At 44.5% G+C, this 12478-nt stretch overlaps 1 protein-coding gene across 1 annotated transcript in view; it reads right to left on the minus strand.

The window, feature by feature from the left end:
* LOC138651612 (espin-like) overlaps positions 1 to 12478 on the minus strand; it is a 263532-nt gene that overhangs the window by 136192 nt on the left and 114862 nt on the right. Inside the window, exon 7 of the mRNA XM_069741931.1 lies at positions 1197 to 1474. Within this exon, the coding sequence (XP_069598032.1) occupies positions 1197 to 1474 (278 nt within the window). The remainder of the gene's footprint in view (positions 1 to 1196; positions 1475 to 12478) is intronic.

Raw genomic sequence — 12478 nt, forward strand, 5'->3', positions numbered from 1 at the left:
ATGGGGACAAGGACTGGGGACAAATGAGTCTTTGTCTTAATCTGTATGTTGCAGCCATGTGTAAATTAATTGCACAGTAAAGTCAGACCTGTTAATCTGGACCCAAGGTCTTCTGTCTTGTTTGTAGATGGTAACGGTCCCATGGACGGGCAGGTAGCGAGGACTCTTGAAGCAAAAGTGAGTAAGGAACATACTCCACAACACCACACACTCCACCTAGACGTCCGTGCAGAAAAGGGGCTGCAGGGCAACCAGAACTCAATTCCGGCCCACAGCAAACAACATGGTCTTGCTTCACTTGGACAGAAGAAACTTCCATTGACACTGGGTCACCGATGTTGATGATGCGATTTAAGATGGAGGCAGCTGGATGAATTCTGAAGAGTACAAGGCTATACTTTCTGCTCAGATTCAACCAAACGCACCAAGGTTGATTGGATGATGCTATACAGTACAGATGGACAATGACCCAAAACATACTGAGAAAACAACCGACATGTTTTTTTAAGGCAAAGGAGTGGTATATTCTTCAATGGCTGAGTCAATCACCAGCTCTCAATCCATTCAAGCAGCATTTCACATGCTTAAGACACTGGACAAATCTATGTGGACCTAACTGTGATATATACTATTCCATCCAGCTCTACTGTGTACAATAGATTGACAGAGAGAAAAAGAACATGACATTATGCTTAAACTAGAAAAAGGCCCGATACTATCGCATCGGGGGTGCGGTGAAATTCGCAGGCGCAGTAACAGCAGCGCCGTTATGACGCATGCGCGGGTAGAGTGCGCAGCTGTGGCTGTTACTGCGCAACGAACTGCGCCTGTGCAAGTGACACTGCCGCGGTGCCTTACGGGATTCGGGGACAGTGGCCGGTAGTCCCAACTGGCGATTATATATATTTCCTGGATATACAAGATACAAGCTTAGAATGGACTTCCCCTTTAAAAACTACTCAATTATCCGTGGACTCTACACATAGCTGAGAAATCAGCTCCTTTCTACCATTATCTTCTGGGATTGTCTGGAAAATGTTTTGGATATTTATTAGATTTAAGTCTTAAAGCAAAACATTTCCTCCTGCACATTTTAGTACATAGAGCCCAAGATGCGCGTTACTGAATTTTGGCCAACTTTCAAAAATGTGTGAATTTCCCTAGAATTCCCCGAGAATTTTAAGTTCAGATATTACCTCTTCATTTAGGACCTCACTCTCGACATGTCGGAGGTTGTTCTTCGCCTGTACGTAGATCTCCGATGTGTGCTGACCCTCAGGAGGGTTTGGTGCAGGATAGCATGGGGGAGGCGGTAGTGAAGCATCAGGAGCAGGCGGTGGAGGCGGTGGAAAGGCAGGAGGAGGTGGTGGAGGGTTGGTGGTTGCATCTATTTTCTTACTGCCACTAGGATCAACTTCAGGATTTAGCATGTCCATGTAGGTCTGCATATCTGTGATGGCAGTTTCAGGGGGCCCTGAAACAAAATACAAAAAAAATCGTACATTTAAAGTGATATATGAGTAAGAGCCTCAAGAAATTAAAGGGAATCTGTCACCAGGTTTTTGCCACCTAATCTGAAAACATCACAATGTAGAGACCAGGCCCCCAATTCCAGCAATGTGTCACTCACTGGACCTCTTGCTGTAGTTTTGATGTAATCACTGGGTTTTTTTTCAGCAGGAGATTATCACTAGAGGACTAGTAAACCTGCTATCATGTAGTCCAACCACGCGCCCACCACTGATTGGCAGCTTTCTGCTTATACACAGTGTACACAGAAAGCAGCCAATCAGTGGTGAGGGTAGGGTTATACAGAGCTTAGTATTTAGAGAACTGCTAGATCTGCAGCAGAGAAAACATTGATTTTATCAAAACTGCAACAAGCAGCCCAGTAAGTGACATCACTGAAGTTAAGGTATATGTCTCTATATTATGCTGCCCCTAGATTACACAGAAAAAACCTCGGGGCATTGATTAGTGACTGCAGCGCCAGACTAGACAGTGGAATCAGTGCCCCAGACTTAGTACAGGACAATTTGCATATGTGGGTGATGAGAGTAAAGCCACATTCACACACAGCTTGAAAAAATGATTTTAAAATCCGAAATGTTGGCCTACTGAAATGTGTGTACAATAAATGCACTCAATACTTGGTCGGGGCTCCTTTGGCATCAATTACTGCATCAATGCAGCATGACATGGAGGCGATCAGCCTGTGGCACTCCTGAGGGGTTATGGAAGCCCAGGTTGCTTTGATAGCAGCCTTCAGCTCGTCTGCATTGTTGAGTCTGGTATCTCTCAGTCAATAACTGCCTTCTGGACATCTGGCAAGTCAGCAGTCTTCCCCATGATTGTGGAGCTACTGAAACAGACTAAGGGACCTTTTTAAACGCCTTTGCAGGTTTTTTTTTTGTTTATTATTCTAATTTACTGAGATAATGACTTTTGGGTTTTCATTGGCTGTAAGCCATAATCATCAACATTAACAGAAATAAACACTTGAAATAGATCACTCTGTGTGTAATGACTCTATATAATATGAGTTTCACTTTTTGTATTGAGAACTGAAATGAATTAACTTTTTGATTATATTCTAATTTTGTGAGAAGCGCTTGTACATTAGAAGGAAAAGACTGACTCAGACTCTGTCTTTTGCAGTTAAGCATCTAATGTGCACGTGCACAGGTCACTGAGAAGGGAGGGGGAGGAGGTGAGCTGTAACATCACCTATTGTGCTTGATGGATCTTATGTTATCAGCTGTGCATAGAGGTGTTATTCATCATTGTTAGTGTGCCTTTAAGGACAAGAAAAGTGCTGAAAACTCTTCCTAAAGCAAGTCTAAAATAGTCCCCAATTGCAGGACTGCTATTTTTTTTCTTCTAGTAAAGGTCATCATCACATGAAAAAAAAAAATGAATGTTTTTAAAAATACATGCAATACATGTAAGACACAAACCTGATTTAAACAGTAGATTGTTTTCTGATAACACATTCACTTACAGTTGGTTGTGGGCACAGAGATTATAGGTTGATAATATGAAATCGATGAACATTTACAGCAGTCTTGTAACCTGTATTTTTTTACATTTCTGTCTTTTGACTCTCAGACTTAGATTGCACAGATTTATGAATCTTTAGCAACTTTTCATGTAAAAACAGCGCCACCATTGTTCATGGGCTGCGTCTGGTATTGCAACTGTGCCCCAATCACTTCAAATAAACCTTAGCTGCAATGCATACTTCAGCTTGTGGTAAAGGATGTTGCTGTTTCTGGGAAGGAATTAGATCCTTAGTCTAACTCCCTTATTGCAGGAGTCTAATTCCAGATTTACAGAGGGTGAATGGAAATAAATGGCTTATGATGGAAAGAATGTAGTGACATAAATAAGACGTGAGACTCGTATAAAAGTACAAAGTCCGATGAACTCATGACACATCATTCGCGCCTCTATGGCTTTGTATACTTTCTTTGAAACACGAGTCCCAGGATTACATGATAATCCTGGAAAGCGAATGAAATAACAGCTTGATGTTTTACATATAATACATGTGAAACCGGAGGTGATAACAGAGGTGTCGCCAGCGTGGATCGGTGATTTCTAGAATTGTATGTAAGACAGATTACAGCCTAACATGATCGGAGCAGTGATGCCATCACTGGTAATTTATTTTTAGAAAAACAATATATGGTTAGTAATTTAATAGCACCAACTAGAGTAAAATGTTGAAAGGGTATTGCATGTCGTAAATATGATACGAGAACCCCAATCAGTCAGTTTACTAATAGTGCGGGTAATGTATGGTACACTTTAATATCAATGATCACATGACATGTATATCAGAAGGGGTTATATATGGTGGTGATCATAGATCACAAGTGTCATGCTTTGAAAGCAGATGGATTTTTTAAATACCGTAGATACTAAATAAGGTTTGAACAGAAAGACTGAACTGTTTGCTTTCAAATAAATCATTTTGGTCCATCTTGTGATCTGTAGTGATGTCACCTTGGAACCACCTCCCGGAACTCATCTGCGGCTCTAGTGCTGCCGGCCAGAGCACTAGCTGGCATGGAATTCATCATCTCGTTTTGGTCTTTGCGGGACTTTACCAGTCGAATATCACTACTGTTTATTCGCCTTCGACAGTTTTTTTTATGTATAGCAGGGGTGTATACTAAATCACGCTGTATGGTTTACGCTAGGGTCAATGGACAACCATACTAAATATACTTCTCTATGTGCACGCCCTATGGTCAGATATTGATAGCCTTTCCGAAGGATAAGGCCGGTTTCACACGTTCTGATATTTCCGGTGCTGGAAAAAAACGGTACCAGAGATATCCGTGTTTGTGTGTGTAATACGTGTGGCACATGTGTGGCAACTACGTGCCACATCAGTACCACAGGCATCGATGCCAGGGAAGCAGCGGTACAGTTAGCGCTATTCCTCGGTGCCCGGTGCTGAAGATGGCTGGCATCATTCTCCCCTGCTCTGCCGGCGAACGATGAGAGTTGTATTCAACTGATAAGAATGACAGCAGGTGGCAACTGATGGGACTATTACTGCTTCAGCCTACACCTGCTGCTGCTAATAACAGTGACAGCAGGAGCGTCTGATGGGAGTATTCATCACCCGCCGCCTGCGTTATCAATAAATAAATTTAAAAAACAGAGTGGGTTACCCTGTACTTTCTATAATCATAACAAAATTCCAATAAGCATTATCAATGGTGGAAATCAACTGTACAATACACTGAACGTATGTGTGTATATATATATATATATATATATATACCCACTTTATATATATATATACCCACTTTTACATCCCCATCTATCGCACCACCACCTATTCATGGACGTATGGACAACTGCAACATATGATTAAACTAATCAGAAAGGAAGCACCAAGCAGTCATAAAGTCCAAAAACCAATCATTTTATTATAACAAACATGATAAAAAGCCAGACAAACAATACACAGCAGGGCTAAAAAGATGACAAGGGGGAGTCACCAGCACCATGCAAAGCCCAAGGTAGGGTGTATCCTCAAAACAAAATAGTAGCATACAGGGAATAACTAGCGCGCACAATTACAAAATACAGTGCCCTCCCATATGAATAAAAGGTAATATGGCCATTACACATAATCACTAGGTAGTAGCAGAGAACATCTTAGCTGCAGTAAGCCATGCACGTTACCTGATGCCGATAGTAAATATTATGGGGAAACCCATCCACCCCGACATGCGTTTCGGTTTGGTACCTTCCTCAGGGGGCGCATGAACAGGCAGGGGGCGAAGACGATTAAAAAGGGTCCGCTAGATAGATCGGCGCGGAATCACATTGCCTCACTTCCGCCCTGTCTCAGCGAGCCGGGCGGTAGACAACCGGAAACACGCGGGGCCCCACGTGACTAGGAAGTCTGCGCATGGCCATCGGAGAACCGGCGGTAAGGACTTTCTATAACCAGCCAGGCAAAACTGACAGCTGAGGGCTGCAACTCTCAGCTGTCAGCATTAGCAAGGCTGGTTATCAAGAATAGAGGGGTTACCATGCTGTTTTATTAGATTAATTAAATAATTTAAAAAAAAAATGGTGTGGGGTCCCCCCAATTTTTGACAACCAGCCTTGCTAAAGCTGACAGCTGGGGGCTGGTATTCTCAGGCTTGTAGGGGGCCATGGATATTGACCCCCCAACCTAAAAATAGCAGCCCACAGCCGCCTAGAAAAGGCACATCTATTAGATACGCCAATTCTGGCGCTTCGCCCGGATCTTCCCACATGCCCTGTAGCAGTGGCAAGTGGGGTTCATATTTGTGGGGTTGATGTCACCTTTATATTTTCAGGTGACATCAAGTCCACGGCTTAGTAATGGAGAGGTGTCTAAGACACGCATCCATTACTAATCCTATAGTTATACTGTAAATAAAGACACAGCCCAAATAAAGTCCTTTATTAGAAATAAAACAAAACACAGTTTTCCATTTTTATTTAAAAGAACAAACACCATTATACTCACCTAACGCCTAATTCCACCCAATCCCTCATCTCCTGTAATAAAACAAAAATAAAAAAACAACAATATCCCTCACCTGTCCATCTTTCTGTCCCACGTCATAATCCATGTCTGGGGGATAAATAGTTTTCAACTTGGAAGGTGCCAAGATGTGACCGTCCAGGCTGAGAACCACTGGTGAATGAGCTTATGCAAAAACAGCATCAGTGACTAGCGGTGACGTCATCAAGGTTACCGCTGGTCAGGGAGGCTGCATTCCAAGCCGGGCAGAATGCAGTGACCTCAGCACCATGGGAAAAAGTGATGAAGTCACCGCAGTTCAAGCTCAGTGACGTCACCACACGTACTGGACATACTGACGTGTGAAAGGGATCTAAGATAAAGTTGCAGAGAACCATTTATAGAAATTTATGAGAACTAAATTTAGAGAAATAGAGAAGAAAATTGTGATGCGGCTGCAGTGCAGTTTAACGCAACCTCCACCAGGGGGTGCTGGTGAGAGAAGAGAGGTTGCACACTAACAGCTGTAAGATTGTACTTACTGAGTGTATTGGGGGACACTCGCTTGGCACGGGGTTAAAGCACTTAGGAACGTTTTTTCTACTTGAACAGTCCACACGGTTTATTATGGCATCATAAACCTGATTATGCATAGTTCATCATATACACTTCATAGAACACAATAGGCACCAACCGGTGACATTAAGTTGCAGCTTTTTCTTTAGACACTTCATATTTGGCTTTATCTCACGGACACTAAACATGCTGGACCTCTCACTTTGTCCAGTTACCATGGGTGTCAGTACACCGAACAGTTCATCAATGTCCCTAGTCATATAGCGCACATGACATTGGGTCGCGGTCTCTAAACACGCTGATCCTTATCTGACCAGTTGGGTGGGTGACCGCACAGCACCCTATACGCTGGGTTACCTTCTAGGAGCTCCTGCTCCATACGCTGACTCCTGTCAGTACTCTCTCTTTCAGGGAAACTGCTGATCTGGGATCACCATTCCAGGCAATGCCTTGCTCACCAGGCCACCTGACAGTCCAGATCCTCAGACGTGCTGTAGCTTCCCCAAACGCAGTGCCATCACGGACTCTGCACACGCGTCCGCTCAGTGCGTTATTTAGGACGCCCATCCCCATCTGGGACTGTCCAACACACAGGCCCCTAGGTCCAAGGCATCCCCCTTGGGCTCCTCAGGGATCTAGTCCTACTCCCAGGACCTCCCAACACAGAGGCCCTCCAGAACCTGGCACACAGACCACTCAGGTCCATCCATCTTTCCCCATGTGACCCACATGGTCACATTATATACTTGTAACCACTCTCATAGGTGGGAGGTGGCTAGTTCAACCATTATAACCACAGATATGCCTTCATGCATATCCTGAGGAGCACATGCAGCGCCCCCTAGCTGTAACAGGGGTCACTGCATCACACAGCGTAGCAACACTGAGCAGCCGCACAGGTGTCACAAGTAACGAAAGAGTGGTCAGACAAACAGAGTCTGAAACTGTCAGGAGCTGAAGTAGCAGAGGTCACAGCATGCACAAAGTCAGAGCCAAACTGGAGAGCGGTATCCAAAATGTGAGACGTAAGACAATGTCGGGGTACAAGACAGAGTCAAAGCTGGTCAGGGAATGAGGTAGCAGAGACGGAAAGCAAGAGGCGGGGTTCAGAGATCAGGCCAAGTCACACACTTTAAGGAAAACTACCAGACAAACACTACATAAGGGATAGGGAATGGGTCTCACACAAATACGAGAAGTCAGAGGCAGAAGGATGACCAGGGTACATGGGTCAGCTGCTCTAGTCTGCAAGCATGAACTATCACTGATGCTAGCCAGCAGACAGCAGAGGACTGAAAAGCCCAGCCAGCTCCAAAACGAGGCCCACGGTGTTAACCCCCGCATGACCAGTCCAGAGAGAGAAAAACAGAAAACAAACTCCGGACAGGATCATGACAAAAATTATATTAATTTCTGAATATTAATGTCACGATTCTACCTATTAGTGTGTCCGGATGCAGTGAATGATACTTCTACTGTCCAATCGAGGACAAGGTGTGTGCTGAGCTGTCACTATGGTGATTGACATCTTAGACATCCAATCGGATGCTGGGAAAGGCTGAGCTGTCAGTGTGTTGAATCACAGTTTAGCTGTCCAATCAGGACCAACGTGTGCTGGGGCTTCATCCATGTGTCTCCTGTTCAGAGTACATAGCTATTTAGCTGGCTCTCCGCCTTATATTGATGCCAATTGTGGCTTCGATCATGAGATGTGTGTTTGTTCTGTGCTCCTAGTCTTGCATTCTGTATTTGTTCCTTGACCTTGGATTTGCCTTGAGCATCCATTTTACCTAGCCCTTTTGTCGTGATCCGCTACCTTCTTGGAATTCTGACCCTGCATTGTTACCTGACTATGCCTTTATCTCATCCCTCTGTCCATGACCAGGGGTGGATTAAGGGTAGCCATGGCCCCGGGCTGTTCACACACTGTGGGCCCCCCCGGTCATGTGACGGGGGTGATGTGACGGGGGTCATGAGACGGGGGTCATGAGACGGGGGTCGTGATATACCCGAACCAGATTATTCCAGAAAAATGGCCGGGCCCTACTCTACTGTAACCTGTTAAATATTTGTTAAAATCTGCAATACAATTTAGGTATATCTTGACCAATAATATCACATACAAGGAACAAATACCACCGCACCATGACCAGACTACAAATTACAACCACAGTGATCGAATAATATCACATACAAGGAACAAATACCACCGCGCCATGTCAAGACCACAAATTACAACCACAGTGATCGAATAATATCACATACAAGGAACAAATACCACCGCACCATGTCAAGACCACATATTACCACTTGGTGACCAAATAGCACATACAAGGGACAAATACCACAACACCATTTCCAGACCACATATTACCACCACATAGTGTCTGAATACTACAATACTGATCAGTAATAATAAAAAAAAAAAAAAACACAATACTATCACCATAAGTGCCAGTATTCACAGGAGATCTGTACTTAGTATGCAGTGTCTGTGTAGAGGTAATACAGAGATCACTGGTGGTATTATACACAGGAGCTCTGTATATAATGTATAGGTAATACAGTTATCACTGGTGACATTGTACACAGGACCGCTGTATATAGTATATAGTGTATAGTGTCAGTGTATAGGTAACACTGACTCACCAGACCGCCATCATTTCTTCCAGCCAGGACTCGTTTCTGCAGGAAATAACGGTTATCTCGAGCTCCGCTTGCAGAACACATTACTTAATTTTTTACAACTTCTACATTACAACACATGAACAAAAAAAAGGCGATATAGTATCACTCTGCACAGTAACAGGACCGCCCCCCCATTTAAAACAGTATACTCAAAAAATAAAATAAATACATCACTGCAGTAATAATATCCCTTAATTAGCCCCTATGGTAATAATATTCCCCATCCTGGCCCCGTGTGTCTCATTCCTGGCTCCAGCCATATGTTCTCCCATCCTGCACTCATGAGTATCCATTCTACACCATATGATCTCCCCATCCTGCCCCATCTGTCTCCATCGTATCCATCCTGCCCCATGATCCAATCCTGCCCCATGTCTCCAATCATGCCCCGTGTCTACATTCTGCCCATGCCTCCAGTCCTGCCCCCAGTGTGTCCAGCAATCTGCCCCAGTGTGTCCAGCATATTAACCCAAGTGTGTCCAGCATATTACCCCCAGTGTCTCCAGCAATCTGCCCCAGTATGTCCAGCTTATTGCCCCCAGACAGTGTGTCCAGCAATCTGCCCCAGTGTGTCCAGCATATTACCACCAGTGTGTCCAGCAATCTGGCCCAGTGTCTCCAGCATTGCCCCAGTGTGTCCAGCAATCATCTGCCCCAGTGTGTCCAGCATATTACCCCCAGTGTCTCCAGCAATCTGCCCCAGTGTCTCCAGCAATCTGCCCCAGTGTCTCCAGCAATCTGCATCCAGTGTGTCCTCCAGCAATCTGCCCCACTGTCTCCAGCAATCTGCCCCACTGTCTCCAGCAATCGGCCCCACTGTCTCCAGCAATCGGCCCCACTGTCTCCAGCAATCGGCCCCACTGTCTCCAGCAATCGGCCCCACTGTCTCCAGCAATCGGCCCCACTGTCTCCAGCAATCGGCCCCACAGTCTCCAGCAATCGGCCCCACAGTCTCCAGCAATCGGCCCCACTGTCTCCAACAATCGGCCCCACTGTCTCTAGCAATCGGCCCCACTGTCTCCAGCAATCGGCCCCCCAGTGTGTCCTCCAGCATTGCCCCCCCAGTGTGTCCTCCAATCTGCCCCAGTGTCTCCAGCATTGCCCCCCCAGAGTGTCCTCCAATCTGCCCCACTGTCTCCAGCATTGCCCCCCAGTGTGTCCTCCAATCTGCCCCAGTGTCTCCAGCATTGCCCCCCAGTGTGTCCTCCAATCTGCCCCACTGTCTCCAGCATTGCCCCCAGTGTGTCCTCCAATCTGCCCCAGTGTCTCCAGCATTGCCCCCCAGTGTGTCCTCCAGCATTGCCCCCCAGTGTGTCCACCGATAACTGATCCAAAAAAAAACAAACAAAAAAAAAAAAACAAGCAGTCTCCTCACCTGTCCGCGCTCCAGGCGGCGAGCTCCCTGCAGCAGCGCACACTCGCCGGCGACTGACAATGACGTCAGACGCCGGCGACGTGTGCGCTGCGGCCGACTTCAGCTGCCAGCCTCCAATTGGCTGGCGGCTGTTGTTGTTAACTATTGACGTGCGGGCGCGTGCCCGCACGTCAATAGAAAACCGCCGCAGCGCCGGAAAGGGCCCGGTGAGCAGATGAGAGGGGCCCGATGCGGGCCCCTTCTCTCTGCCCACCGGGTCCGGGGGGCTCACAAATGCCGGCGGGCAGTCACAGACGATTAGCGGAGGGTCAATCTGTGCGGTAGCCCAGGGCCCCCCAGACCACTGGGCCCTGGGCTACCGCCCATATTGACCCTCTGATAATCCACCCCTGTCCATGACGTACCATGCTGGCTTTTGAACTCTTTTACTACCCGGCCTCACAGCTTGTCCAGGAGTAGTGACTAAAGTCACAATACACACATACGTACTGTATATTAGACTGCATTCACAATTGTTTTTCATACATTCGATTATCTATTTCAGCAAATAATTGCCAGTGGAAGCTGTCTTTCAATTTGTCAAATTTTATGTAAAACGAATAAAACAACAAGTGAAAAATAAGAAAGTCAGCCTAGCTTTCCATTATTTCCAGACATTGAAACGGTCATTGCATTTACTTATAACAGATATAAGACAGTTGTGTTCTTGACAAGTCTGGTTGTGCATTAGTTCATTTCTATTATTTGTGTGTGTATAATAATACTACTATGTAGTGCACATAGAGTACACATAAGCAGTGGCCATAAACAGTGCAAAAAGTCAACGTTGTGAAAATGCAACATACCTGATCTTATTTTTCCTTCTCGAGGTTTTGGCAGCTTTAGCAAATAACTTTGTCAAAAAACAGTTAAAGTCATTTTATCAAATAACTTCTCTCATAAAGGAAAATCAAATATATGAAAGCCAGTAGAGCAAAACCAAAGTTGTCAAGTGCACAGATCATTACCACTGCTGGGGATAATAGAGGCAATTATATTATCAAAATTATGCCTTAGTTAAGTAAAGATTCCTGAACATTCACCCCATGAGTAGAAAATAGAACCTTGAACTTTCTGTATTGTAAAGCAATCACACACATGGATTTTGCACACCGAGATTCTGGCAAGAAATTCTTCGCAACACTCCAAGATAAAAGCCTATTGTTCTACATTCTAGTAAGTGCAAAGTTTTTCTTTAAAGAAAAATCTATAAAGGAAGTTCAGGCGGCGGCTGGCCAAATCCCAGAAGGATATAAAAACATATCACCTGTTGTGATATACATTCTTGACTACATTATCATGTGTTATACTTAGGAGCAGTATTATAGTAGTTATATTCTTGAATAGAGAGCAGTATTATAGTAGTTATATTCTTGTACATAGGAGCAGTATTATAGTAGTTATATTCTTGAATAGAGAGCAGTATTATAGTAGTTATATTCTTGAATAGAGAGCAGTATTATAGTAGTTATATTCTTGTACATAGGAGCAGTATTATAGTAGTTATATTCTTGAATAGAGAGCAGTATTATAGTAGTTATATTCTTGTACATAGGGGCAGTATTATAGTAGTTGTATTCTTGTACATAGGAGCAGTATTATAGTAGTTATATTCTTGTACATAGGGGCAGTATTATAGTAGCTATATTCTTGAATAGAGAGCAGTATTATAGTAGTTATGTTATTGTACATAGAAGGCAGTATTATAGTAGTTATATTCTTGTACATAGAAGGCAGTATTATAGTAGTTATATTCTTGTATATAGGGTGTAGTATTA

The sequence above is a fragment of the Ranitomeya imitator genome, chromosome 10 (assembly GCF_032444005.1).
Source record: "Ranitomeya imitator isolate aRanImi1 chromosome 10, aRanImi1.pri, whole genome shotgun sequence".
Taxonomy (NCBI): domain Eukaryota; kingdom Metazoa; phylum Chordata; class Amphibia; order Anura; family Dendrobatidae; genus Ranitomeya; species Ranitomeya imitator.